General features: G+C 38.0%; 1 protein-coding gene across 5 annotated transcripts in view; it reads left to right on the forward strand.

The window, feature by feature from the left end:
• pard3aa (par-3 family cell polarity regulator alpha, a) overlaps positions 1 to 27,986 on the forward strand; it is a 900,153-nt gene that overhangs the window by 689,278 nt on the left and 182,889 nt on the right. For all 5 annotated transcript variants that reach the window (XM_039753567.1, XM_039753563.1, XM_039753564.1 and 2 more), the window contains one exon: positions 7,705 to 7,833. In XM_039753567.1, coding sequence (XP_039609501.1) covers positions 7,705 to 7,833 — 129 coding nt within the window. The remainder of the gene's footprint in view (positions 1 to 7,704; positions 7,834 to 27,986) is intronic.

A 27,986-nucleotide genomic window follows, 5' to 3' on the forward strand; every position in this document is an offset into this window, starting at 1 on the left:
TGTCTACATAAGATTGAAAGTTAAAATTGAATTTCTCATGAAGTATCCTAGTGGTATTGTATATTAAGACTGGAGTATTGGCTTCAGTGCTCATCCCCAGGGAATGCTAGATTGTGATTGCACATATTGAAGCTGATTTATTAGGTAAGGTATAAACCAGCTGATAATGGTCTCAGGACATGTTTCTGTTATTGTTTGGAGTTTAAATAATTCTTTGGATTTACATCTGTGAAAGGTTTTGAATAAATGTGTTCATTGTTCCAAATTCTGGCATGGGTTTATTCTCTCCTGCCTTTATTATGCTTGAAACCAGAAGTTCAAGGAACAAAAGGCCGGAGACATATGAAAGGTGGTTGCAGTAGAAGTGCAATGAGTAAGTCTTTTTCCTGTATTTTAGAGTCCATTTTCAACATAAAGGAATCATATATGGTTGTCAGCATTTTGAATGGCCTTGATCAATCAATCTGTGTTTTGCATCACTTCCATCACAGCGCACACTTTATGAAGCAAGCATTGTTGTAGTTCATAGTCAGTAATTAGTGTGACCCGACATTTGCGCGATAGACATATGCGCGCCGACAAAATAGTGCCTATTAAAACGCGCCGACAAAATTACAAAAGTTTCATTAAATATGAATTACTAGTTTAAAGCATATATAATAATGAAGTCAATATTATGAGACGTGGCATGCCATCAGCACGGCATGCAGATTGTCCTTAAGATCACGCCCTGCATATGTAGGAAGAATTGCAGCAAGGGCGTCCCACTCTCTTGGCCTCTCTCGCGATTTTGTCGGTGCGCATTTGTCGAAAACCAGTTAGCGGGTTTGTCAGCGCTCATTTGTCGGTCGCGGTTTTGTCGGGGCGCATATGTCTATCGCGCTTTTGTCGGTAAACCATAATTAGCATGGACAGATCTTTGAAACATTACAGAACAAGAAACCAACCAATTTAACTTATAAACATTCAAATAGTGAAAGGCTGACATAGCTTAATGTCAAATGAGAGTCCTTTTACAGTTTTGAAACCCCTAAAACTTTATGTACAGTGATCCCTCTCTATATCACGCTTCGACTTTCGTGGCTTCACTCTATCTCGATTTTTTTCTCATACACGCTTACGTCACTACGCATGCGATTTCTGAGAACTTTTATCTAAGCACTACGATGGCTCCTAAACGGGCTGCTTTTTCTAAGCCTTCTGACAATAAAACTAAGCCCCGGAGGAAGATGCTTACTATCCAGGAGAAGGTGAAACTCTTGGATATGATTAAAGATGGAAATACCCTACAAAAGCCTCCTCACGCATATGAAAAGACAGCGCCAGCAACTACCTATCAAGAAGTTCTTCAGTCGTGCACCCAGACACCCACTGCCTAGTACTTCTTCACTGAAGACAACGCACCTGCTGAAGATACTGCACCACCTCTGAAGACTCTCCTAATGAGGTCGTACCTTCGTAGGTTAGTGGTTGTGTGCAATTAAATGTACACTACAATAATCTACTATAAAAAAGCGTTCGGGATTGTCCTTCCGTCCCGTGAGTGCAAAGCGTTGCGGTATTCCGCTTATTACAGACTTACTACTTGCGGCTTGAGGTGCGAAGTGACGTGGCGATGTGAGCAGAGTTCTAGTGCTCTCATCGTTCCCTTGCTTTGTGCGCGATGCGCTGGAAAAATAGACAAAATTGTGTCTCTGGAAATAATTAATGTTGATGGAGTACAAATGCCTCACCGCGTAGTAAATATCAGGGGAGATGGTGCTTGCTTATTCTCATCTATAGCTTATTTAGTGCATGAAACTCCGTCTTTAGCGGTACAGATTCGGGCTGACATTGTACAACTTTGGACAGGCACTTGAGGGGATAAAAAAAAAACTTAGGTTTTTGGGAGATGTTATGAATGGGCACTTTGATGTTCTCATTCCCTACACTTACATGCCTGATGTACACATGGAGCGCACAAAAATTGAGGATAAAAGTCGGTCGCCTTAAAAGGCGAGTGCGCCTAGTAATATGATATTTGTAACGTCTAATATGTCTTATTTTCTCTTATTTTGTCTAATATATTGGGTAATACGAGTGTAATGGTGACTAAAGGGTGTTATTTCATGTCTAGAGGGCTCTAATAATGTTAAAAAACTTATTTAGAAGGACGTAAACAGGTTTTCTATACTCTAACTGTGGAAATATTTGATTTATAAATAAAGAATCCTACTTCGCGAAAATTCATTTATCACGGTAGAGTCTGAAACGGATTAACCGTGATAAACGAGGGTTCACTGTACTGTTGAATGTGGTATATTGTGAGTCAAATTCTATCCATTCATTAACTTCAAAGTCTCTTAAACCAGTCTGCAGTAAGACAGGAGCTAACCCTGGATGGACCGCCAGTCCATAGAGGTAGTAGATCAGATTGTAAAATGTATACATTTTAGTTTACTTTTTTGTTGTAATCAGATATTAATCTGGTATAAAAAAGGATTTTGTCTAGTTTTAAGCATTTTTGTTCATTTTTTCATAGTGAATTGGGTAAATTATCTGTATTTTAGTTAAGTATGGCATAGGTCTCGTTGAAAGCAATTTTTTTTTTTTCTGGTGTACAAAATTTGCCGTTTGAAGATTAAAAATAGGGGGGGAAAATGACATTTGTAATGTTTAAGTTAACATCTGGATCACACCCCACTGAGCTGTTGTGATGGGTCCGGAAAGGCTTGAAAGTCTATAAATATCACAAAGATGAAGCAGTACTGCTTAGTGGACCACCTCCATTGTGGTTTAAGAAGCTGTCAGTAAGTACAAGAAACATCTACTTGATTTTCCTGCAGCTAAAGGTGACATAACGTACAGTAACTTAACAGCCAAAAGGAGATCATTCCATCAGTCAAGCTCATTCAGTTACAGTAACTAATAGTTAAGTTGCACCAGTATCGCATCCAGATTTCTATTAAAAGTTGTGAGGGGATTCTTCTTCAACTATGTGATACAAATAACTTTGGTCAGATTCCAGCAACCCTTCCTGAATTGAACTTCTTGCATCCAAGGTGAAATTTATCATTTGTGTTTTGATTTATTAGGCTGCATGTAAAAGCATAAAAAAAACCAAAAGCTATGAACCTCTGCGCTTGATGGACCTTTTTCCTAGTAGTCATCTTTGATATGATGTTGGCTACTAGATAGGCTTGATGTGCTGTTGTCTCCTTAGGTAGAATTAATGCAGGTGTTGTAGCTGAGTAATCTATAAATTAATTAAAATAAAAGCTGGTATGGGTTGTTTACTAAGAAAAATAATCGCAATCTTGGGAGAATGTGAGTGAAATAATTACTTTCATGTAAGTATACTGGCTGTAAAGGTTAGTCTGTGCCAAAGGGAATTATTTACTTTTGCATATTTTAATGTTTATTTGTTCTTAAGTTAGCCTCCTGGATAAATGTGTAAGATTAACCTCCAGAAAGTAGTTTTTGATTCTTCTTTGTCCTATAAAAGAAAAAGTTGGAAATTGAAAGAAGTGGAAGTGCAAAACTCTTAATTATCAAAATAATTTAAATATGATACTTCTTTTATTTTTAAACCAAAAATTTTTAATGAGAGGCATGTCCTTTTCTATTTATATAAATCATTAGCAGCAAGTCAAAAAGCTTTGCAATTTCTAGTATGGTACTTAGTAACTGAAATTCCAATACATCAAACTGTAATGATTGCTTGTTGTCCCTTTCTCAGATATTTATGGCTGGCAATGGTAAACTCCCACTCAGATTAATTGCACCGTTCCTGATAGAATTGTCATTTCTACTCCGCAATCAGACTTGATCTTCTTGTGACCCACTGAAGTGCCGTCATTTTAGGACACCAATGGTTCACTTCTACTGTCAAGTATGTAATTCTGCTGAAATATTTACAGTATATAGACTTGTCCTATCAACTCTGCTCAGAGATCTTACATCATTCCATGTGCCTTTCTCCATCTTAGGACAGTCTATATACCTTCTTGAATCGGATCATTTTCTAGCATTAGTGTGAAAAATGTCTCAGAGAAACAAAGCCTTAGAAATGCTAAGCATTTTTAGTTCTTTCTTTTTATTGTGTAATTTGCGTTCAGATGTGTGTGCTTTGAGAATCAGGCTGTCATTAAAATGTAAAGTTGTTGCGACAAGGAGGAAATTACAGTCAGCCAGCAACTCTGCCTAAAGTGGGCTCCTCTGACACTTTCTCTCTGCTTTATTACATTTTTTTTTTTCTGTGGCAAAGAAATACCAGAAAAGAACGTTATTTCCCAACAGGTTTCTGGGGCAATTTCTAAACAAAAACTATGGCAGTAAACAATTTATGAATATCTGTCAAGATAACAGTAAATCTTTTGATTGAAAAGTATAATCAATAAAGCCTCTTATATTCATTTATACACAACCTCTTGGGCTCAGGATAAAGGCATCCTTTGTCAGCAGTGAAACAAACACATTTTTACACATAGACCTTAATCAGTGTGTATTTATAAACAGCTTATGGAGTTGTTCTGGCCAGCATGATATTTATTGTTCTAGTGTATGAACTTTCTATTATCTTGGTTACTAAATTACAATACATTTAAATGCATTAATTGCCCCGAATTAATTTGTAATTTATGTGTGCTTGTAAAATAGTGTTCATTGTTTTACTGGCATGCAGGTTGAGTTGCTAGGCACGTGCATGTGACGTGGATGACCTCATTCAGCAACTTTAAAGTCAGCCCCCCTCACAGAAATGTGCACTTGGTTTCTTAGTTAACCTTTTTAAGTATGTCCCAGCCTGCTCAGTATCAGTGTTCTCTGCGGGTATGCCCGTTTTTCCCCCTGCATCCCCAACACATAAAGGTTCTGTTGATTGGCAGCTCTGAACTGACACAGTGTGAATGTGTGTGCCTTGTGAAAGACTTGCACCCTGTCCAGGGTTAGTTTCTTCTTTGTTCTAAATCAGGCCAGGATGTGCTCCACCTCCTTGTGAGCTAAAAGTGTGTGTTCAAAAGATGGAAAGATTAATATATTCTTATTGTACATTTATTTTAGGGTACCAGGGCATCTTCATACTGTAGCTCTCCTAGAAACAGCTAAACAAACAGACTCCCTGCTAATTTGTGAGATTTTTGTTGAAATAGAAATTTTACAAGCTGCTCACAAAATGCACTAATGAATAGTCATTGATATGTTACTAACACACATCCCCGAAATAACAATTAATGAGAATGTACACATGTTTTATATGTTTTTTCACATCACTGCATTCATAATGATGTTGTAGTCCAAAGCAGTTAAAAAATGCAAAAACTAAATACAGTATAAGAACATAACTTCTTAAACCATTGTATGTCAGGTTGCAGTGCTAAGGATATACAGGGTGAGGCAGAAAGGACGGACTTTTTTACAAAATCACAAAATTGTTAATTTTTTCTTACAAAGAAATTTATTGAAAGATTTGAGTTCATATTGAAATAGCATTTGACAATTTCTAGGGATGGAAATGCAGGTCTAAATGCAAAATATGCCTTACCGAACGATTACTGAGGCCAAGTTCAGAAGAATGCTTCCGAGCAGATTGACTTGGACTGCGCAGCAGGGCTAGTCGTACTCTTTCCACATTTTCAGGGGTACGTGCCATTCGTGTAGCCCCCGGCGGTCTTTTGTTCATTACTATGCCTCGTGTACGAAGTACTTTAACCCAACGTAAGATAGTGTTATGAACGGGAACAGCTTTATTTCTGTGGATATTGAAATGGCAACGAAACTCACGCTGAACTGTGGTAATAGATTGGTTGTTCTTGACAAAACAGTCATACGCAAAAATGCGGTGTTCTATCGTCCACGGCTCCATGGCTTCAACTAAAAAGAAACTAAAAAAATGCTAAGACTTTGTGAACCTAACGCCACCTACACACACATCTGTCACTCCACCTAGTGGTGAGTTCTAGCCATTTCAAAAACATCCGTCCTTTCTGCCTCACCCTGTAATAAGCATTGAATATTGTATGAAAGACTGAATATTAACGCATTCGCCAGCTTCATGTACCAACTTTTGCCCACTTCATTTTTGCATTCATTCAGGATTATCTTCTTATATAATACGCTCCCGTGGCAGTTCGTTTGTCTGTCCAGAATTTTAAATCACCTGTAGCTCGCAAACCGTTTGACCGATTGACCTGAAATTTGGTACACATATACTACGTAACTATCCACTTTTGGGGTGATGATTGACCTCCAAGGTTATTGCTCTTTTTATTTTATTTTATTGTAGAATCGGCTCTCGACGGCGATCAGCAGGGCAGCTGTGCAGCGCATGCATACGGGCACCGTTCTCATCCCTATCACCTTCGCCGTCACTTCCCCTATTTCTTCATATCTTATATCATTCTTGAGGCAGATTGAAGACTTAACTGCCAGCTTAAGTGAAAAATTAAGGAAAATGTACTAAGTAATTGCAACACAAACACTGATTTAACGCGAAAAGGTGCCGACGAAAGAAGACAAGAAGCAGGCTGCTCAACAAGTGCATCAACCTCTAAACAAACGAATGCTAAACATACAGAGAAAGAGTATGAAAACTCAAGTCAAATGTATTCACTGCACGTTATCGTGCAGTCCGCCGTTATTGGCCAGGGGATAATTGTAGAAGGTAGAGTGTGGAGGTCCATCTTTGATTGCTTAAACTTTTTATTTCAATCTGCTGCTTTCATGAGTGTCTGTTGTTTTGCGTTATTATAGCAGAAATGACAGGGTGAACTGGACCCTTTAAGTGTAGAAATTTGTTTTTGTATTTCTCTACAGTAGTACATGGTTTTATATTAGATTACATAGTAATTGCACAAATTAAAGCAAAGTAAATGATGTCTGCAGATCTGACCCCTCAGAAAGTCCTTTTTAATTGAGTTGTAAGGCTGCTGCTTTACTTACTAGTACTGTTGTCTTTTCTCTAGTGGTATTAACCTTCAACATTCTACATCACATTTCAGAACTTTGTTCACTTCCTTTTTGCATATTCGTATACCTGTCTTATTCTTCCATTCTTAATGTGCATTTTTCCTCTATTTAGATGAAGCTGATCAAGTTCAGTAGAATGTGCTGAGACAAGGCATTTTTTCCTTTAGCTTTCCACATTTACTTTGACAGCAATAATTTGCTACAAGTATGAATTCTGTTTTTACAAAGGTGTCTGCATACCTGCATCATATAAATGAAACATTGAAATTCCTGCTGATAACCTGACCATAGTGTCAAATCTTGTGTTTATGTTATTCTTAGTCTGCATTACACTACCTATTAGTGTATGTCCATCTTAATGTTGTGATGAATGGTGCATAAGTTCTTGCTTTGTAGAAAGTATACAAGCGCTGTTTAATTTCACTTTTAGCTGAATAATTCTCAGTGCCTTGAAAGCCATTCCACATTCCCACTAAAACAAAGCATTAGGGTTAAACTACAGTGCACATTGGCATTTCCTTGTGGAATATTAGTGTCCATTGACCTGAGTTGTAATTTCCAATCAGGTGTTGAACATGCTTTGGATCATTTACTCTCATTGAAAGGTTGACTGACAGGATTCTAACACAGGTTTGAGGAGGCACGTTTGTTATCTGCCAAGTTTCATGTAACAACATGAGGATACCTTTAACATAATCCACAGTGAAATCTGCCCTATACAAAGATGTTTGTTTCATGTTTTTCTTTTGCTTTTGACAGGTTTGGTAAATACCGCAAAGATGAGAGATTTGTAGACAAGGTGGAACGAAAAGGATCCAGTAAGGCAAAGAATGAAGAGACTCTAACTTCTGAGGAGGACAGGATTCGAATGAAGTTGGAACAGGAACGGTGAGCATTAAACGTCTGATCTGCATTTGTAAAGTAGTACCTTGGTATACACACAGTGGCTGCTTTTTTCTTTTTTGGTAGGATTTCAGAATATCAAATTCTATTTCAATAATTTATAATTAATTCAGTAAGTTAATTAGTGCCCCTACTTTTTAATATTCACCATTACATTTTACAATATAAAACAACTTTTGCTGGTTGTGGATATCATACAGATTTTTGTTTTGTTTATATGTTACCAGATATCTCTTCTTGAGTTTGCATTTATACCGAATGTCACAACGAAGCTTCCATTTTCGCATTGCTGCTGTTTTAAAATTGCCCTTGTCTAAGTACCACTTTTCAATAAGCTTATTATAAAATAATAGATCTATCATTGTGAAGTTCACTTCCCATGGGTTACAGAATTATTTGTAGGAGTGGAAGGCAAAATGCTGGGAGGCTAATAAATGTAATGTGTGCACAGTCTGGCCACAGGAATGCGGCAAGCACATGTGATAAATAAACTCAGTGGATTTACAGTATGAAGTGGTGCTCAAACTCTGCGTTAGCGGTTTGCACGCTGTAATCAAGATGGTGTTGTTTCTCTTAAAAACCACACATTTCAAATTCCTTCATTCGAACAGCAAGCTGTAAGTCTGCTCTTGAGATATTTACAGTAGGTACCATATCAAGTTAGCTCAACTGATTCAAATAAGTTATTCTGTACTTGTCAATATTGTGGCTTCACAAAAGACAAATTAGGAAAAATGTGTACTGAATAAAACACTGAGGGGTCCCAAAGGTAGGTTCATTAGCAGATTGAGAAATAGACCTTGAGTTTAGGATTTCTGTTTTAAATAATAAAGACAGAGGGAATATTGTTGGGATTGCTGTGTTTTTTTTAAAAAAAGGAATGGTGACCAACTATAATTCCATGCTCTTTCCAGCTCATTGGATCAATCTCACTTTTCCTCCAATAAAATTTTCAGTAGAGTAACCAAGACAGACTGGAAACATTGGGAATCCTAACCCTCCGGGGTGGGAGATTCTGTGAAGAGATGCCAAGCCTTTGTCTAGAAATGCATCACTGGAAGAGTTTTCTGTATACCTTACAGTATTGTAATGTCACCATCTGTTCTCATTCTTGACAGTGATTGTAATGTCACCATCTGTTCTCATTCTTGCATGTTATGAATAGATGATAACTCAAATCAATTTGAAAAATATTAATCAAAGTTATGTTTGTTTTCGTCAGCAGACCATGCTGGGTATATTACGGACAGGTGGCACATTTCGGGTGTCTGCACCTTGGTGTTTGTGCTTTTTAAGTGTAGTGATGACTAGGGACGGGAAAAGGAACAGAGACTGTCTGAATCTAAAGTAGTGTGTTAAATGGCCACTATCTAGAGCTTAAACTGTAGGAGTAGAAACTGGGTCTCTGTTCTCTAAACATTAGAGAAAAGAAAGGAGCCAGATATTCGGTATTGGCTTGACAAAGTCTGCTAAAGCTAAAAATCAATTGTTCTGCTTAATTAAATGAAGCTGTTAACTTAGCCATTTGTTTGATAAAATATAGTGAAATATTGTTTAAGAAGATACTCATTGGCAGCAATGTACCAGAAACCCCACTCTTTTAACAAAGCAATATTTAAAAAACAGGATGTACAAAATTACACGATAAAATACCACATTTCACCCCACATCCCTCTCCACCCCCCTATCCTTGGCACCAACCTGAGGAAGAATAACAAACATAAATGGAGAAAGTGACTAAATGGCTTCTGTGTGGCTGATCAAAAAGGGCAGTGGTCCACAACCAGACTGCAAAAGAAAGGCAAGAATTAGGATGAGCTCCCGTCATCACTAGCAACCAGAAAGCCAATCACCCACAAGCTTGGCAAATGAAAGCCATTCCCTGATGTTGTGGCCAGGCAGGCACTCCATTAATCTCCAATGCTGAGAGCTTAAGAAGAGTTAGGTTATAAAAAGATGATTTCCAAGAGTCAACAGAAACACAACAGCAGGATTTCCAAGTTGTCAGTGCCAGTTTGGCTGAGATGTTACTCAAAAAGAACAGCCACTGAAGCATTGGATTGAGGAGGAGTATGAAAGGGTCCGGGAAAAAAAAGTGTAAGGTGAGAGAGGAATTTGAATAGAATGGATTAAAGAAAGGGAATTCCGAACACCAAGTCAATAGGAAGAGACACTTGGACAGCCCCAAAATATAAGAACGTTTCTGGAAACATTTAGGTAGTAGAAGTGACAAAAGAGATAAGTAAATAAACCCATTGTAAAATGTTTACATGGGGTAAGATAGAATTATCTGAGTGCCGATGAATGGGGCTCCTGAAGTACAGAGTGAAGTTGTTAGAGATGGTGATGTCTGTCAAGGGAATAAAGGATGGGTGATCGCATTGAAACAGTGAATGCAAGGACTTGAAGGAGACTTCGCACAGGCAGCAAATGGAGGGGTCATTTTTTTTTATGTGATTAAAAAGATTGAGCAAAGGGAAAAAGCAGATGAGGAGAAAAGAGAAGGTGACACTGCACGAGTAATAAGAGTTGACCTCAGTTGAAAATAAAAGAGAGGAACAGAAAGAGAACTGGGACCTTAGTGCCCAGAATGTCTGCAGTCTCGAATCATCAAAAATAACCCTCCATAGTGTTAATACCTAAAATAAACCAATGTGGGAAAGACGTTTGACATCCACTAATATGCCAAATGTCATTCATTATGAATAATGGCAGCATTAGAAGAGAACCTAAAAGCTTCTCCAACTGGTACAAGTGCTTTAAAGTACAGTGGAACCTCGGGCCACGAATGTCTCTGAACACGTACAAATCGGGTAACGACCAAAAAGTTTGCCAAACTTTTGCATCTGTTCACAACCACACACTTGAGTGACAAACAAGCCAGTTTCCCTTCCGGTTCGTACGCGCCAATGATTTCTGCATGTGTTCAGTCTCTCCCAGTACTGTACATCGTTCTCAGTGCATCACGCAGAGGGACACTCCCTCAAAACTGTAACCTCCTCTCAACCCAGCTTCCTCCTGTGGTATAGCGGGTCCACAGCTCCCGTCAAAAAGGCCAGTTTTAATAAATAATCACCACACTCGCAGCTTAGCGAGGAGGTGTGGTGGTGTGTGGCCGAAGTGGTTCTGAGGAGTTTGTGATGTGGGCGTTTTTCACCTAAGTGCACAGGTGAGAAGCGGTCCGTATCTATAATTATTCCCAGGAGCTGCTGACTACCACGTCCTCTTCATAAGTAGAAGTGCGAGTCAGCTAATGGGAAAAAGAAGAGAACAAGAAAGAACGGGAGGTTGCAGGAGTAGGCAGGAAGCAGCAGGAGGAGAAAGCTGGTGCAGGAGAGAGAGAGCGAGAAAGAGAAAGCAAGCGAGAGAAAGAGAGAACGAGCCAGTGCAGGTTCGTGTGCAGCTGAGCAGGGAGCCTGGGTGTTTGTCTCAGTGTTAGTCAATGTTTTTACATTTAGTTTATTATTACACTGTGCATTCTGTGGTATGATTAACTATTTTTATGCTTAAAAATCTTTAAAGAAAATATATTTACATACAGTTTGTATCGTCTGGAATGGATTAATTGTATTTACATACAGTCCTTTGGGGGAAATTACTTTAGGTCACGACGAGTTTTGGAACGAATTATGGTCGTGACCCGAGGTTCCACTGTATAAGGAATAAAAGAACCATATTTGGAAATTAGGGGCTTTAGCATTAAGATGGAGAGAGGAAAATTGTGAAAGTGATGATGGGAAGATGCAAGCCTGTGTTCAGTGGAAAACCAAGATAGAGGACTGGCAGAAGTGTCAAACCAGTTTCAAATTGCACTAAAGTGAAAGCAAGTCAGGAATAGAAATTCCTCTATTAGACCTGTCTCAAGTCACTGCAGAATGCTTCATACAATGTCTTTTGTCATTCCAATAAAATGTGAAGTGAAAAGCTTGAGGTCTGTTAACGTCAAGCCAATAATTAAAAGGAGGAGAAAGAGAGGAAGAATTGAGATAGCAAAGTTCTTTCAATGTGCAATATTCGTTTTAAAAATGACAAAGCAAGACCGGAAAGATAGAGGGTTATGTGTCCAGGCAGAGAGGGAGACATGATTGTTTTTAAGGGGACAGCAGCAATTGGAAGCAATAATGTGCACCAAAATGAAAATGTTAATGCCAAGATATTTAAAGAAGTTGATCCCATCCATGCAAGAAAGGAAATGCGAGCTGTGACAAGGATAGTTAAAAGGAACAATGCAGATTTGGAACACTCAATTCTGTACCCTGAAACACTGAAGAAAGTTAGTTAGTACATGTCTGAGGGGTAATCACTCAGGTAAAGCATTGATATCATATCAATTTTGGTGGAATGTCATATACTGTATTATTAAAAGGATGATTAATTCTGTTTTGCAGAAAAATGGCCTACATTTCAAGGTAAAGACTGAAAAGGAGAGGGAGTAAAGGACATGCATTTCGTAGCACTTCTTCAAATTTGAAATGATTGAGATGTCACAGAATTTGTGCAAATTACTGTGAAAGGCAATGAGCACAGGGTTTTAATCATAATAATAAACTTGGCACAAAACCCCATTGCAATATAACAAAATGTGTCAAAGTGTTTGAGTCTGTCTGATGGCGCTGTATCTGAGCCATCAGTGCATTTAATATTATATATGCTATCCTCTGTAAAATAAAGAAATGCAGGATGGTGGCACGGTGTTTAAAATTTCTTCCTAGTGGATCCAAAATTCCTAATTCAATTCCTGTGCCCAGTTTCAGTATATCTGAAGATAGCACCTTTTTGCCATGTCTTTGTTTTCCTCACATGTCAAAATTGGGTTAAATTACAGCTGTAAACTGTTTTGGTGTGTGTTGGAGTGGGCCCTGTGATGGACGTGTGCTTCATTCAGTGCTGGCTCCTGCCTTTCTACTGATGTTGCCCTATCACAACTCTAAGTTGGTTTTACAAGTGCTATAATATTGTAGAATTAATGTTTGCTTTTTATACCCCATGGCAGTTGTTTGCACTGTACAGTACACTACTGCAATTTGCATATCCATTCTTTTACTAAAGTGCCATTTTCCTGGTCAGAATAGCTAAAACAAATGCTTAGATACGCAAGGTAACATGAGTCTTATGTCTGTTCATTTAAGGTGTTTTGAAAGATATAATCTTCTTGTCTGGTTTTAAAGATACTCTGATACTGCAACAATCACTGTGTGGATCAGCCCTGTTTTTTTCCCAGAGTCCCTTTTATTTACTACAAAATTAAATATTAAAGTTGTAATATTGCTGCCATCTTCTAATGGCTCCATTAACCACTACTAAAGACAAAAAAAAATAAGATGATTGCCACTTGTCACTTGACTATCACTGCAAATGGTAATGATGGGCTTTTCCAGTGGTCACCTTTGTGAGGTGAGCACGTGTTTGTCTGGCAACAAAATGCCTTTGCTCCCTGTGTGCCATGCGCAGAAGTGCATTTCTTTCTGTTGTGGATGTCCCTGGCCCCACTTCTGCTGCATTGTAAATGAGCACTGCTTTTAATCCCAGCTTTGTATTGAACTCCAAGCTTTTGTACATTGAATGATGAAATACTTCTGGGAAATCGGCCCAGTAATAATGAATTTACAGGGTACAAGAAGCCTAGAATGCAAATCCTGCAGGGGTTATAGAACAAGCGAGTTATCCATTAAAAAATCAATTATTACTATAATTTTATAAAGTTATTATGTGTGCAACTACTAATTTTATAGTAATATCCCTACAAGGGTCATTCTATTTATTTATATATTTTTGTCTGAGACCTAACTTAAGATTAATTAGGGCCTTCAAAAACAAGTGCATTTAAATGCTGTTATGAAATTATACTGTAGATCGCCTACCTCAATAGCTCACTTCTTGAAAGCGAATGCACTTTTAAGTAATCTGAGTGTGGGTCACTGCCAGAATTTAGGAATAGACAATGATGTGTTTTGGGAATAATTTAGGCAGACCTTTCTGACAGGCACAATTGTTTTAAGTTGCATAAAGTATATTTCAAGCTGAGTGTCGTAAACTTTTATTTCAGAAAGACCACCACTGCATAAATATTAGGGAGGCTAAGAGCATGGCTGTGGACAGGGTCTAGACGTAATAAATCCAGGAGGTTTTCTGTGGTTTATTCACAGTATAAGCAGATGTGCAATGTAACAGATAATTGTAATGGTGTTCACAAAAAGAAATCATTGCAATGCATATGAGCCAAAATAGGCAGTTTTTTATTTTCTAATCACGTCATCGCTATAGTGATGTTTGAAGAGCTATCATTTCAGATGTTTTAAAGGACTTTCCATGTGAACTGTGTGAGGGATTGCCGGCTGTTTATCCTGGTCAACAACCCCAAACCACCAGATGGATCCATCCCTGCAAAATGGAAGGTCCCCAAATTCCAGCAGGGCATCATAGAACTTGGAGTTTTTCACCACAGCCTTGCTGGATACCATGGGGGCCACCGGAGGACGCTGCAGGGAGGCCCAGGGACTTATACCTTCCTTATAGCCCAGAAGTAATTCATAATCGCGGAAACGGAAGAAATGATACACTTCCGGGCTGAAGAAAAAGAGAAAATTACTGAAGGCTCTGAAACACTTCCAGGTCAAGGAGTATAAAGGACTGTGGGAGATCCCAGACAGACGAGCTGAGTTGGGAGGCAGGGTGGCTAAGCGTCTGGGAGTTTGGCGGATTGTTATTGTGATTGGTTATTGTTTATTTGATTATTGGAGAATTGTGGAGAGGAGCGTGCTTTATGCATTTTATTATTATAATAAATATCATTATTGGACTTTTATCTGTTGTCTGACGTGTGGTCTGAGGGTACAAGGGGGCGAGAAAGTCCTAATCTGTCACAACTATCACTGGTTTTTCACAATACAGCTTTTTTGTGAAATGACATTGAAGTATATAACAGGATTTTCCGGCACACAATTTAATATTAAGTAAAATGTCACTATTTGGTAATATCATTAAGTTGTGGGAGGGAAGGCTTAGTATATTACTGTTTTGTTTAGGATTGACAGTCTAAGTTTAAATATGATATCTGCTAATCACTGGTATGGAAGTGAGGCTGGTGGAATTTTTATTTTTTAGCCCTCTGAACTGCTGTGATGCTCAAAATTTCCTTCAATTTTTCGTGTGGAGCTGATTAGTACTGAGTCAGTGCCATGGTGGCAAAACAAAGAAGTGCTGAATGAAGCAATGTAGTCCATTTGATAGACAGATCTGGAGGAATGATTGAGACAGCAGCTGAAGTGGGACCACCTCAAAGTTCATGAAGTTTATTAGCAGTAATAGCTAATTGGATCCATAAAACTTATAAAGTTATTTTTTGAAAGACTCCCCTTCCTTGTGTACAGAGGTTCTATTTTAATATTATGTTACTTTATAATATTATCTCTTTTTGCTTTCTGTTGTATTTCAGGACTTTGTAGAGTAAAATTAGGTCAGCTTGATCCTTTTTCCTTAAGAATACAGATATTTAGATTCTTTAACTAGACTGTATGTCCATCTATACATCTACATCTATACAAGTAATGATTTCCCATCCCTTGACAGATTATCGTCTACTGATGCATTATAACAAGTTAGAAACTTTTAGTTAAACTATATATGAATTGGGTTATTTCATGTTGTTGTCTTGTGTCAAAGGTTAATAGATTCATTTTACACTCACCTCTCTGTGTGCTGCAATTCAGTGATTAGCAATCTGAACACAAAACCTGGGAGGTTCTCTAGGTAAACATCTTGATCCAGCACCTATGGTTTTTGGTGAATAGACCACAGAAATGTTTGAATGTTTCTGCCCAATGCAGGTCCAAAAATTTGAAATAAAACAATGATACAGAAGACGCTATGCCTGTCGCAGTTAGCAGGAATATAAAAATAGCTTTTAAAAATAAATCATGTGACATATTTACAAAGAGGGTAGTGTTAATTTATCAAAATACGTGCTACGTGCAATGCAACGGATTTTTATTTTTTACATTTTTTTCCACTTTAAAGACAAGTCTATTGATGCAATTTAATACAATTGCTAAAATAGGTTTTCAGGGTTACTTTGTAATTAAAGTTTAGCTGCCGTGACTGCTGTGTTTGAAAATTTGAATTTTAAAGGCTCAAATGCTGACCTTTCAAAATTCACAAAAGTCTTTTTTTTCAAAGTTTTAAATGCATATATAAAATTTGGTGAACTTCAGAGTAGTTTTTTAACTACTTTGAACTACAGGAGTGTCCAGCTGAATTGTTGGACTGAATTTCAAAACCTAATTTTTTTTATGTTACTTACCTCATGTCATTGACCAGTGAATGGCAGAGAGAGGCCCATCTTCAAATCAAAAATAGGCTAGTTATTTATCTAACAATATTTTAGCTAAGAATGCCTATTGTAAGAATATGATTGAATGATTTGATATTTGGATTATGCAACACAAGTAACGTGATAATGTTTTTTTTAATAGACATTTTTGATATTGTTTGCTGTTTTCCAGCATTGGTAACCATTGGGTTGCATTCTGTCAGAAACCTTATGTCTTTTCTCCACTAAAACATGAGATTAAAATTTTTCATAGCCATCACTACAAAATACAGGGGACAAGTAACATATAATAAAAATCATTTTTGGGTAGAGTATTTTTAACAAATGTACAGTGGTGTGAAAAAGTATTTGCCCCCTTCCTGATTTCTTATTCTTTTGCATGTTTGTCACACAAAATGTTTCTGATCATCAAACACATTTAACCATTAGTCAAATATAACACAAGTAAACAGAAAATGCAGTTTTTAAATGATGGTTTTTATTATTTAGGGAGAAAAAAAATCCAAACCTACATGGCCCTGTGTGAAAAGTAATTGCCCCTTGTTAAAAATAACCTAACTGTGGTGTATCACACCTGAGTTCAATTTCTGTAGCCACCCCCAGGCCTGATTACTGCCACACCTGTTTCAATCAAGAAATCACTTAAATAGGAGCTGCCTGACACAGAGAAGTAGACCAAAAGCACCTCAAAAGCTAGACATCATGCCAAGATCCAAAGAAATTCAGGAACAAATGAGAACAGAAGTAATTGAGATCTATCAGTCTGGTAAAGGTTATAAAGCCATTTCTAAAGCTTTGGGACTCCAGCGAACCACAGTGAGAGCCATTATCCACAAATGGCAAAAACATGGAACAGTGGTGAACCTTCCCAGGAGTGGCCGGCCAACCAAAATTACCCCAAGAGCGCAGAGACGACTCATCCGAGAGGTCATTAAAGACCCCAGGACAACGTCTAAAGAACTGCAGGCCTCACTTGCCTCAATTAAGGTCAGTGTTCACTACTCCACCATAAGAAAGAGACTGGGCAAAAACGGCCTGCATGGCAGATTTCCAAGGCAAACCACTGTTAAGCAAAAGAACATTAGGGCTCGTCTCAATTTTGCTAAGAAACATCTCAATGATTGCCAAGACTTTTGGGAAAATACCTTGTGGACTGATGAGACAAAAGTTGAACTTTTTGGAAGGCAAATGTCCCGTTACATCTGGCATAAAAGGAACACAGCATTTATAAAAAAAGAACATCATACCAACAGTAAAATATGGTGGTGGTAGTGTGAAGGTCTGGGGTTGTTTTGCTGCTTCAGGACCTGGAAGGCTTGCTGTGACAAATGGAACCATGAATTCTACTGTCTACCAAAAAATCCTGAAGGAGAATGTCCGGCCATCTGTTCCTCAACTCAAGCTGAAGCGATCTTGGGTGCTGCAACAGGACAATGACCCAAAACACACCAGCAAATCCACCTCTGAATGGCTGAAGAAAAACAAAATGAAGACTTTGGAGTGGCCTAGTCAAAGTCCTGATCTGAATCCAATTGAGATGCTATGGCATGACCTTAAAAGGCGGTTCATGCTAGAAAACCCTCAAATAAAGCTGAATTACAACAATTCTGCAAAGATGAGTGGGCCAAAATTCCTCCAGAGCTGTAAAGACTCATTGCAAGTTATTGCAAGCGCTTGATTGCAGTTATTGCTGCTAAGGGTGGCCCAACCAGTTATTAGGTTCAGGGGGCAATTACTTTTTCACACAGGGCCATGTAGGTTTGGATTTTTTTTTCTCCCTAAATAATAAAAAACATCATTTAAAAACTTCATTTTGTGTTTACTTGAGATTTGATCCATTTGTTCTTGAGTTGCAGTGTCCATGAAATGTTTCCTACAGGCATGTACACATGACAAGCATCTTTGCTGAAGAGGTTGGACCATGTTCTATAGATAAGAAAGTGTGTTTTCTCCATTAAAAACCCAAAATCCTTTTTTTTTTTTTTTTTATTATCAAGACCGTACTTTTTCCATACAACGTGAATGTATGTATGCATGTGTGTGTGTATAAATATTTATATATATATATATATATATATATATGTATGTATATATACGATATATATATATATATATATGTATGTTTTTAAGAGAAATATAATGCATTTTAGTGGCAAAGCAGTACAATAATGTGAAAACAAAAATTGACTGTCCAGATTTCTTTTCCTGCTATAAATGAACTTATTTGCCAAATACATTAACACTTTCAGGGCTGATGTCAACTTTTGTCAAAATTCAGGAGTAGAGGACAGTAATCAACTGTTAACTGCAACAAAACTCGCTCCTACAATTTAGTTTGACTCTCTTTGCTAGAAGGAAAGTTACATAGCTTTATTGATTTAACCTCGATTCCCTACGCGTGTATGAGTAGCAAAGAGCAAACAACCTCTAAACTGGCATCGACATCTGGCGAGAGACCAAAGCGAATGTGCAAAGCAAAATACCCCGTGAACATTTTACGTAATTTTGTTGACTATGACTCTGACTTGTCAGACTCCGAGTTTGATGCAAGTTATCTGGAGATGGAGATCAAAAACAAAAGTGAGGTACCAGCATCAACTGATAAGTCCCCAGGTGATCGCGGTGCTGAACACTTTAATATAGCTGGTGTGCCTACAGGAGTTTTTGCCTGGGAGGTCCACCACTTATGATGGCAAGAGGTACAAACCAGAGTGCATCCGACTACGGCCGCCACCGTCACCCACCTGCTGTGCGAAAACAGGCAGGCAGCTGCCCACCATGCATTCCTGCTGACCATCGAGGTGCCCCCAATGCAGCCACTACTGCCAGAGGAGCCCAACATGCGCCAACAGCAGCCACAGCACATAGTAACTGACATTTTATGTTGACTTATGTGTGAAACCATTGCTTTGTGTGCTTTTCAGAAAACTGAGTTCTTTGGAAAAAATATTCAGTCCTCAAAGAGTTAAAGTAGTTGTGTTTCTCCTTGCTAGTTTAATTTCTGTTATCTAAGTTTAGTTTTTCTTTTATTTATTTCTGTACTTTTCTTCTTTGATATATTTAAAATTGTTAAATGCACTTTTGCCTAACAACAACAACATTTATTTATACAGCGTGTTTTCATACAAATAATGAAGCTCGAAGTGCTTTACAAGATCAAGAATGAAAAAAGAAAACTATAAAAATAAGATTAGGTAATACTAAGTAACAAAGAATAAAGTAAGGTCCGATGGCTAGGAGGCAGAAAAAAACAACAACAAAAAAAAAAAAACCCCAGAGGGCTAGAGAAAAAAAAAATCTGCAGGGGTTTTGAGGCCACGAGACCACCCAGCCCCCACGAGGCATTCTACCTAACATAAATGGTCTCAATCAGTCCTCAAGGTTTTCAGGCTTCACATGGAAGAATTAGATGATGATGGTCATGTGGACCTCTGGCCTTTAATCCATCAATGTAGGGACATCACGGTGCCCTGATCAGGTGATGGTGGTGTAGAACAGCACCACAGAGAAAACTGGAAAGATAACAGCAGAGAAAATAGAGGTTAGTGCCGATTGCAAAGCCATGATAAAAATGATAATTAAATGCGTATTCAGACTATCTGGGTTACACTAAAATGAAGCTATGAGAAAGCCATATTAAAATAATTTGTTTTTAGCAGTTTTTTTAAAGTGCTCCACCATATTAGCCTGGCAAATTCCTATTGGCAGGCTATTCCAGATGTTAGGTGCATAACCGCAGAAGCCTGCCTGACCACTTCTTTTAGTTTAGTTCTTGGAATTCTAAGCAGACACTCATTTGAAGATCTAAGGTTACGATTTGGAGTGTAAGATGACAGGCATTCTGAAATATAGGATGGAGTGAGATTATTTAAGGCTTTGTAAACCATAAGTAGTATTTTAAAGTCAATTCTAAATGGCACAGGTAACTAGTGTAGTGACATCAAAACTGTAGACATGTGCTTGAATTTTCTTTTCCAATGTTAAGATTCTGGCAGCTGCATTCTGCACTCGTTGCAATCGATTAATGTTTTTTTGCTTGATGACAACAACAACGTTTATTTCTTTATCACATTTTCATGCAAACTATGTTTCTCAAAATACTCTACAAGACATCAAAGAAAAACCAATGAAAATTAGATAAGGGAAATAATAAAAAGTATAACGAAATGCACACTTCTATAAGGTAAATATATAATTAAGAGAAATACAGTCCATAAATATAAAAATAAAGAAGAGGCAGAACATACATTGTATTAAACATTTCATTTGGCCAGTGTTCTTTTACTAGTTAATCAGAATCACTTTTATTTGCTAGTACATAATGTACAGGAATTTGACTTGGTAGATTTGGAGCTGCTTATAACATATCTAGCATAAGTTAAAAAAGAAAAAACTTTCTATTAAGTTTCAGAATAGTGCAATTCTAAGGGAGATGTGAAAGTTTCAGTGTGTAGCATTCATACACATACTGTATAGTGTACCCACACCTTCATACAGTACTGTATATGACAGAAATGACTGGTTTGAGAGGACTGTGACTCTGGGAAACAAACTGTTTAAGTGTCTGTTAGTTTTAGTTTTAATTGACCTGAAGCGTTTTTGGATCAAGTGATGAGCTGGGTGACATGAGTCCGTGGTGATCCTTATGACATGGTTACTGGCACAAGATGTACACAGGTCTGCAACAGATGGAAGAGCACAGCCAATTATTTTCACAGTAGACCTCATAATATGCTGTAATTTATTCTTGGAGTTTTTTTCAGTTCAGTCTGTAGAATTTTAGTTAACAAACGCTCAGGGACAATGGTGTTAAAAGCTGAATTGAAGTCTCTAACTAGTATTATGGTATAAGTTACATTGCAGTCTAGATGCTGTAGCACAAAGTAAAGGCCCATGTTAATGGCATCATCCATAGATCTATTGGCTCGATATGAATACTGATGAGGTTCAGTAGCAGTAACAGCCTTCAGATGGCTTAGAAAAAGCCGTTCAAATGACATAAGAGCAGTAGGCCTTTAATCATTGAGGAGACTTTTGTTATATTGAAACTTACCATTCATTAAAACGATATTCGTTAAACAAGATTTTGAATGTTTGATCGAGACAACAAAAAAATATTCATCATTCTGAAAATTTCATTACTTTGGTATTCACTATAATGAGATTTGATGAGTATAGTCCTGTGGAATGTCATTCTGTGCAATTTCAAGAGTGCTCATCATGAATGTGACAATATTTTTGATATTATACTGACGGTCCTAGCCTTCACATAGCCAATCCTAGAAGGATAAAAATATCCACATTCAAACATAAGCATGTGGAGTATCATTCTAGACTGTTTTAAGATCAGTGATTATGAATGTCATGTTATTTTTGAGGGCGCAGTGCACTGCTGCCTCACAGTTAGGAGACCCGGGTTCGCTTCCCGGGTCCTCCCTGCGTGGAGTTTGCATGTTCTCCCCGTGTCTGCGTGGGTTTCCTCTGGGCGCTCTGGTTTCCTCCCACAGTCCAAAGACATGCAGGTTAGGTGGATTGGTGATTCTAAATTGGCCCTAGTGTGTGCTTGGTGTGTGTGTGTGTTTGTGTGTGTCCTGCGGTGGGTTGGCACCCTGCCCAGGATTGGTTCCTCCCATGTGCCCTGTGTTGGCTGGGATTGGCTCCAGCAGACCCCCGTGACCCTGTGTTCGGATTCAGTGGGTTGGAAAATGGATGGATGTTGTTATTTTTGATCCTATACTAGGGATCTAGCCCTCTATGGACCTTTAGCAGAGGGTGAAAAATGACATATTTCTCTAACATTGGAAAATAATTAGACTTTAAACATTTCAATTGAAGCACACATTTTAATATTGCAAATGTTTGACACAGCTATTCTTGTTTATTATGTACTTGTACCTCATGAAGTACAGTGTTAGGGGAATAGGGTGACGGATGCTAATTCAGACATTTATCAACTGTTTTCAAAACGGTGTGAATATTTGTTATTTTTCAAATGTTATGAAAATATTGTAGAAGATATTTTGGTATTTTTCATTAAGGCTTGGAACATTGAATTGCAAAAAACAGTGCCACACATTTGTCTTCACTGTATATTGACAAGTGGGGTAATATTACCAGGAATCAAAGCCATATGTTGAAATAGTAACAGAGTTTAGGTCCAGTTTCTTCAGTGGGTTTCATTCATTGCAAGCTTGTTTTAATGGGTTCACCAAGGAAGAGCTTTGAGGTGAAGTGGCTGACCTGAGGGTCTACCCACATAGTTGTTCAGACCCTGTACCATTTGACTCCACAACAACATCATAACTCTGTGGTCTTTTCTTTCATTTTGTTAGTGAACGTCACATTTTTTTCTAATTAACTGACTCAGGTCTGATTCATCTGTGACCCCCTGCTGCAATAAATGAGCCATTTTTGTGACTTTGTGTAAACCAGCCTTGGTTTCCCAAAAACATGATTATCCAGAGGGGTCTTGCTGGGAGAGACAGATTCCTCCTACCTGTCATCCTTTTATTTGTTAAAGCACTTAGTTATTAACTGTTTTATTCAGCTCCCCCTGATAATGGAGCACTTTGACTCTTCTCTGAATTAGAATAACAAGAAGGAATTTCCTTGTGCTGTTTATCAGGAGACAGATGGATATTTATTTTTATATTTCCATAGCATTGCTTTGCCTTGTTTGTAGGCTCCAAATGTTAATAATGTACTTGTGTTTATATGGCAAATATTGATTTCATCAATACACTTTTAGTATCAGTCTTCTAAAATAAATCTTCTGCCTTTGTTTAAATAAGAGACAGTTTATTATTCACTTGTAAGCCTTTACTGCAATTCTCCTTTTTAACCCTTTCCTCTAGTTTATCTGAGTTTAGTATGAAATCCTTTCTAGTTAATGCATGGTGATTACTGAAGCCCTTGTATCTTGCAATACTCCGGGTGTAAGTCTAGAATCATGTGCTGTTCTGTCATGGTTGGCAGCCATCTTTAGAATGGCAAATTATTTGTTTGAAGAGATGAGTTGACTGAAGTGAAATTGGCATCAAATTAAGACAGCAGTGGAATGGAAAGTAGTTTATTCAAAAACATTGAATGCAGACATGACATTTTATGGATGGCAGGGCTTATTTTTGTATTTGTATATAAAACAGAATAGTTTATTCTACCTAGGAAACACTGAAAACTGCTATTTTTGTAGTATTTATAAATGTATACTGTAGATATCTAAACATAAAGGTCAGTATGTTACAATGAATGCTTAAATATAACTGTTGGGCAGAATACACTCACTGAGCATTTTATTAGGAATGGTGTACTCGTATTAGTCCTTTTGCTATCAAAACAGCCTCTTTTCTTTATAGTATGGATTCCACAAGATGTTGGAAACATTCCTCTGAGATTCTGGTCCATGGTGACATGATTTCTATAGATCTCTTAGCTGCCCAATCATGTTTCAAATTTCCCATTCCACCACATCCCAAAGAAGTTCCATTGGATTCAGGGAAGGCCACTAATGAACGCTGAAATTATTGTCATGTTCATGATACAAGTTTGAGATGACTTTTTATTTATGACATGGTCATAATGTCATTATCATGCTGGAAGTAGCCATTAGAAAATGTGTAAATTGTGGCCAAGAAGGGATGTTCTTTGTCAGTAACGATACTCAAACAGGCTGTGGCATTCAAGCAATGTTTGATTGATGCTAACAGGCCCAAAGTGTGCCAAGAAAACATTCCCCACACCGTTACACTACCACCACCATCCTTGCCTGTTGACATAAGGCATATTGAGTGCATGGATTCATGCTTTTGGCATTAAATTCTGACCCTACCATCTGTTTGCTTCAGAAGAAATTAAGATTCATCAGACCAAGCTATGTTTTTCCTGTCATCCACCATCTAGTTTTGGTGCACCTGTGTCCACTGTAGCCTCAGCTTTCTGTTCTTGACTGACAGTGGTGGTACCCGATGTCTTCAGGTGACTCAAGGTTCCACATGTTGTACATCGTGAGATGCTTTTCTGCTCTCCACACTTGTACAGAGTGATTATCTGAGTTAACGTAGCCTTTCTGTCAGCTCGAACCAGTCTGGCCATTCTCCTTTTACCTCTCCCATCAACAAAGCTTTTCCATCTGCAGACCTGCGACTCGCTAGATATTTTTTGTTTTTTGAACCATTCAGAGTAAACGCTAGAGATTGTTACGTTTGAAAATCTCGGGAGATCAGCAGTTACAGGAATGCTCAAACCAGTCCATCTGACAGCAACCATCATACCATGGTCAGATTCAAGGAGATCGCATTTTGTCCCCATTCTGGTGTTTAATGTGAACATGAACTGAAAATCCTGACCTGTATCTGCATGGTTTTACTGTACAATATATATTACACTAATGTTATATGATTAACTGATTAAATAATTGCAAGAATTTTGTAAGTGTGTGTATTCTGTTTGGTAACTTTTTCTTGTACATGACAGAATTCTTAATTAGACTGCTTACTCTTTGTAATCTCTTCTCTGCTCCAATATATAGACAGAGTTTGGGTGACATCAGGAGTAATGTGTAACTATAAAGAAAGATTTTTGGGGAGGAGATGGCGGGGATAAAAGTTATAAGTAATAAGATATGATTGATGACGCACACAGATGACTTCACACCACAGAGCAACAGGGATCACCAGCTGCCCAGTGTATTGTGGCTGAGCAGTAGGAGTACTGGACACCAGTCTTTTGTTATTTTTTTTCCTGGCAATTTAGATAAAAGGTGCATATACAGTATATGGTATGACTATAAACACAAACACTTATTTTGGGAAATTTGTAGTGATAGGTTTCAGTTGCAGTTTCTCAGGCATATTGCCTTACGTACAGAATTTTTAAAATGTTTTCCTATGTTCCTTGTGTTTAACATTTGACATTTGTTTCTTGAGTAACCCTTTAGATGTTTAAGTGAATGTAAATAATTCTTGTGTTACAGTGTAAAAATTAATTCAACATTCAAGGGTAGGTTCATTATCTATACTAATAAAAGGCAAAGCCCTCACTCACTCACTCACTCACTCACTCACTCACTCACTCATCACTAATTCTCCAACTTCCCGTGTGGGTGGAAGGCTGAAATTTGGCAGGTTCATTCCTTACAGCTTCCTTACAAAAGTTGGGCAGGTTTTATATCGAAATTCTATGCGTAATGGTCATAACTGGAAGCAGTTTTTCTCCATTTACTGTAATGGAGATGAGCTTCAACGCCGTGGGGGCGGAGTTTCGTGTGACATCATCACGCCTCCCACGTAATCACGCAGTACATAGAAAACAAGGAAGACCTCAAAAAAGCGCTCAAGAAAACATGCATTATATAATTGAGAAGGCAGCGAAACAATAAGAAGCGAGCGAGTGACATATACAACCATATTCATGAGTTCTGCTACTTGAAACAAAGCACGATGTAAACCTACACTTTAAATTAAGTTCATAGACAGGCTGCGCTGGCGTTTGTAATTTAGTGCCTGCCCATATAAGGCCGTCCGTCAGCGGCAATCCAATAGCAAACTGCCACGGGTAAATATTCACGGGTGAAGGACTGTGCTTATGGAGAGGAAGATGAGATGGTCAGGGTGGTGTTTGACACAAACTCAGCGAAACTGCGAGAGAAAGTTTTAAGTGCCAGGACTAAGGTAACATTAAATACAGCCATGGACATAGCAGGAGATGGCACCAGCACAGCTGGGAACCTTCGATGCATGTACACCGAGTGGCTCACGTGAACTGGCGCAGTGCACAGATAAAAGCAACAGTTCCAAAGAGCTGAACAAAACCGAATTACACAATTGAAAAGGCAGCAAAAATATGAAGCGTCTCATACATACAAGCATATTCATAAATCCAACTACTGCGGAAACAAAGCACACGTTGGAAAAAGTCAATGTCCCGCTAAAGGAAGACAGTGTAAAAAAAACCCGTGCATGCAGTGTGTCAGGTCTCAGATAAAGAAGACGAGCTGTTTATTGATGCAGTAAGAAACGAATCGATGAATGAAACCTGTCATCTTTACAACGATTGACAAACACGGAATGTAACTTGAACACAACACATCCTACAAATACGAACCTGATTGAAAGAAATAATGATAATCAAATCCTTGATGACAGCAACACTCAGTAACACTCACAAAACAAATACTGTATATTGACAGTCATGTTACGTTATTTTTAAAATGTTCCCTTTTCTTTTTCTAGCTTTTTTAACACACTACTTCTCCGCTGCGATACGCGGGTATATATATATGTATATATATATAACCCGATCTACATACTCGAATAATGGATACTTTATTCGCCATCAATGATTGTTTTGGTAAAGCCATACTCAGTGTATTCATTAGATGAGCGGTAAAAAGTAAGGCGAGGGAGGATGACTTATTGAGGCATGCAGGCTGTAGTGCGCGTCAACTCTATCTGAATTGCGCGATCACATTTGAAAAAATATATCTTTTCAAGTTCTATTTAGTCCATATGTGTCAAACTCAAGGGCAGCGGGCCACATCCGCCCCGTGTAATTATATCCGCCCGAGATCATTTTATATACTGTATTATTGTTATTAAAGCCCGGGTATATGAAGCGCTGGTAACACAATAAACTACAGATCCCATAATGCAACGCTAGCTCACACGATGCTGAAGAGAAAAGTTGATTCTGAAAATAGAGCCTTTAAAAACCGATGGGAGGCTGAGTATATGTTTACTGAACCCGTGTGTCTCATTTGTGGAGCTATTGTGGCTGTAATTACAGAATTTAATCTAAGACGGCACTATGAGACAAAACATCAGGGTAACCTGAAAGACCTGAATGCAATGCAGAAGATACAGAAAGCAGAAGAATTAAATAAGAATCTGACACTTCAGCGGACGTTTTTACCCGTGCACAATCACAAAGTGATTTCAATTGAGGCTGCTTTTATGGGAGACACAAATGCACCAGTGCAACCCTGTTGCCAAGTAATGTTAAACCAAGTCGTCACTACGGTGTTCCCAAAATACGCACTTTGCTGATAAACTGGCGCACTGAGTTTGCACGGCGCTTTGGTGACTTTGAAGAACAAAAAAAGTCCGTCTACATGCGGCTCGAACCTTGTGCATGTTTGGTAGCACATATCTGTGTGAGAAGCTCTTCTCAGTGATGAAGAATAACAAAACAGCACACAGGAGTCGCCTCACTGATGAGCACCTGCAATCCATCCTGAGAATCTCCACAACACAGAACCTCACACCAAACAGAAACGAACCTGTGGCCAAAAAAAGATGCCAGGCGTCCAGCTCTAAAATGACATATGAGCAAAGACAACTGAATGATTTGATTTGTTATTGCTGAAAGGAACACATTTTATTTATATTTCCAGGTTTTGTTATGCAGCATGTTCATATTTGAATTTGTATAATTTTGACAGGATATATTTTTATGGAGAGCAAAATCTTTTGGGATATTTAAAATCTAAGTTTATTTTTATAAAATATAAAATTACATAAGAGTAAAGAAATTTGAATGTTTGTTCTTTTAATGTTTACTTTATTTCTAACTTGTATAATTTAGACAGGATATATTTTTATGGAAAGCAAAATATTATAAGTTGTTTAAGGTTTGAGTTGATTTATTCAGGAATAATATTCCTGTCTGTTTTTACCATTCCTACCAAAGATATTTCTGTCGACTAAATAAAAATTCCTTCTATTTAAAATTTAAATAGAACTTTAACAAATACGATAGTTCATAATATCCACGCAGACTTGCACGTAAGAGCGGGTGTCATCCGTTTTAACAA

This window comes from Polypterus senegalus, chromosome 5 (genome assembly GCF_016835505.1).
Source record: "Polypterus senegalus isolate Bchr_013 chromosome 5, ASM1683550v1, whole genome shotgun sequence".
Lineage (NCBI taxonomy): Eukaryota > Metazoa > Chordata > Cladistia > Polypteriformes > Polypteridae > Polypterus > Polypterus senegalus.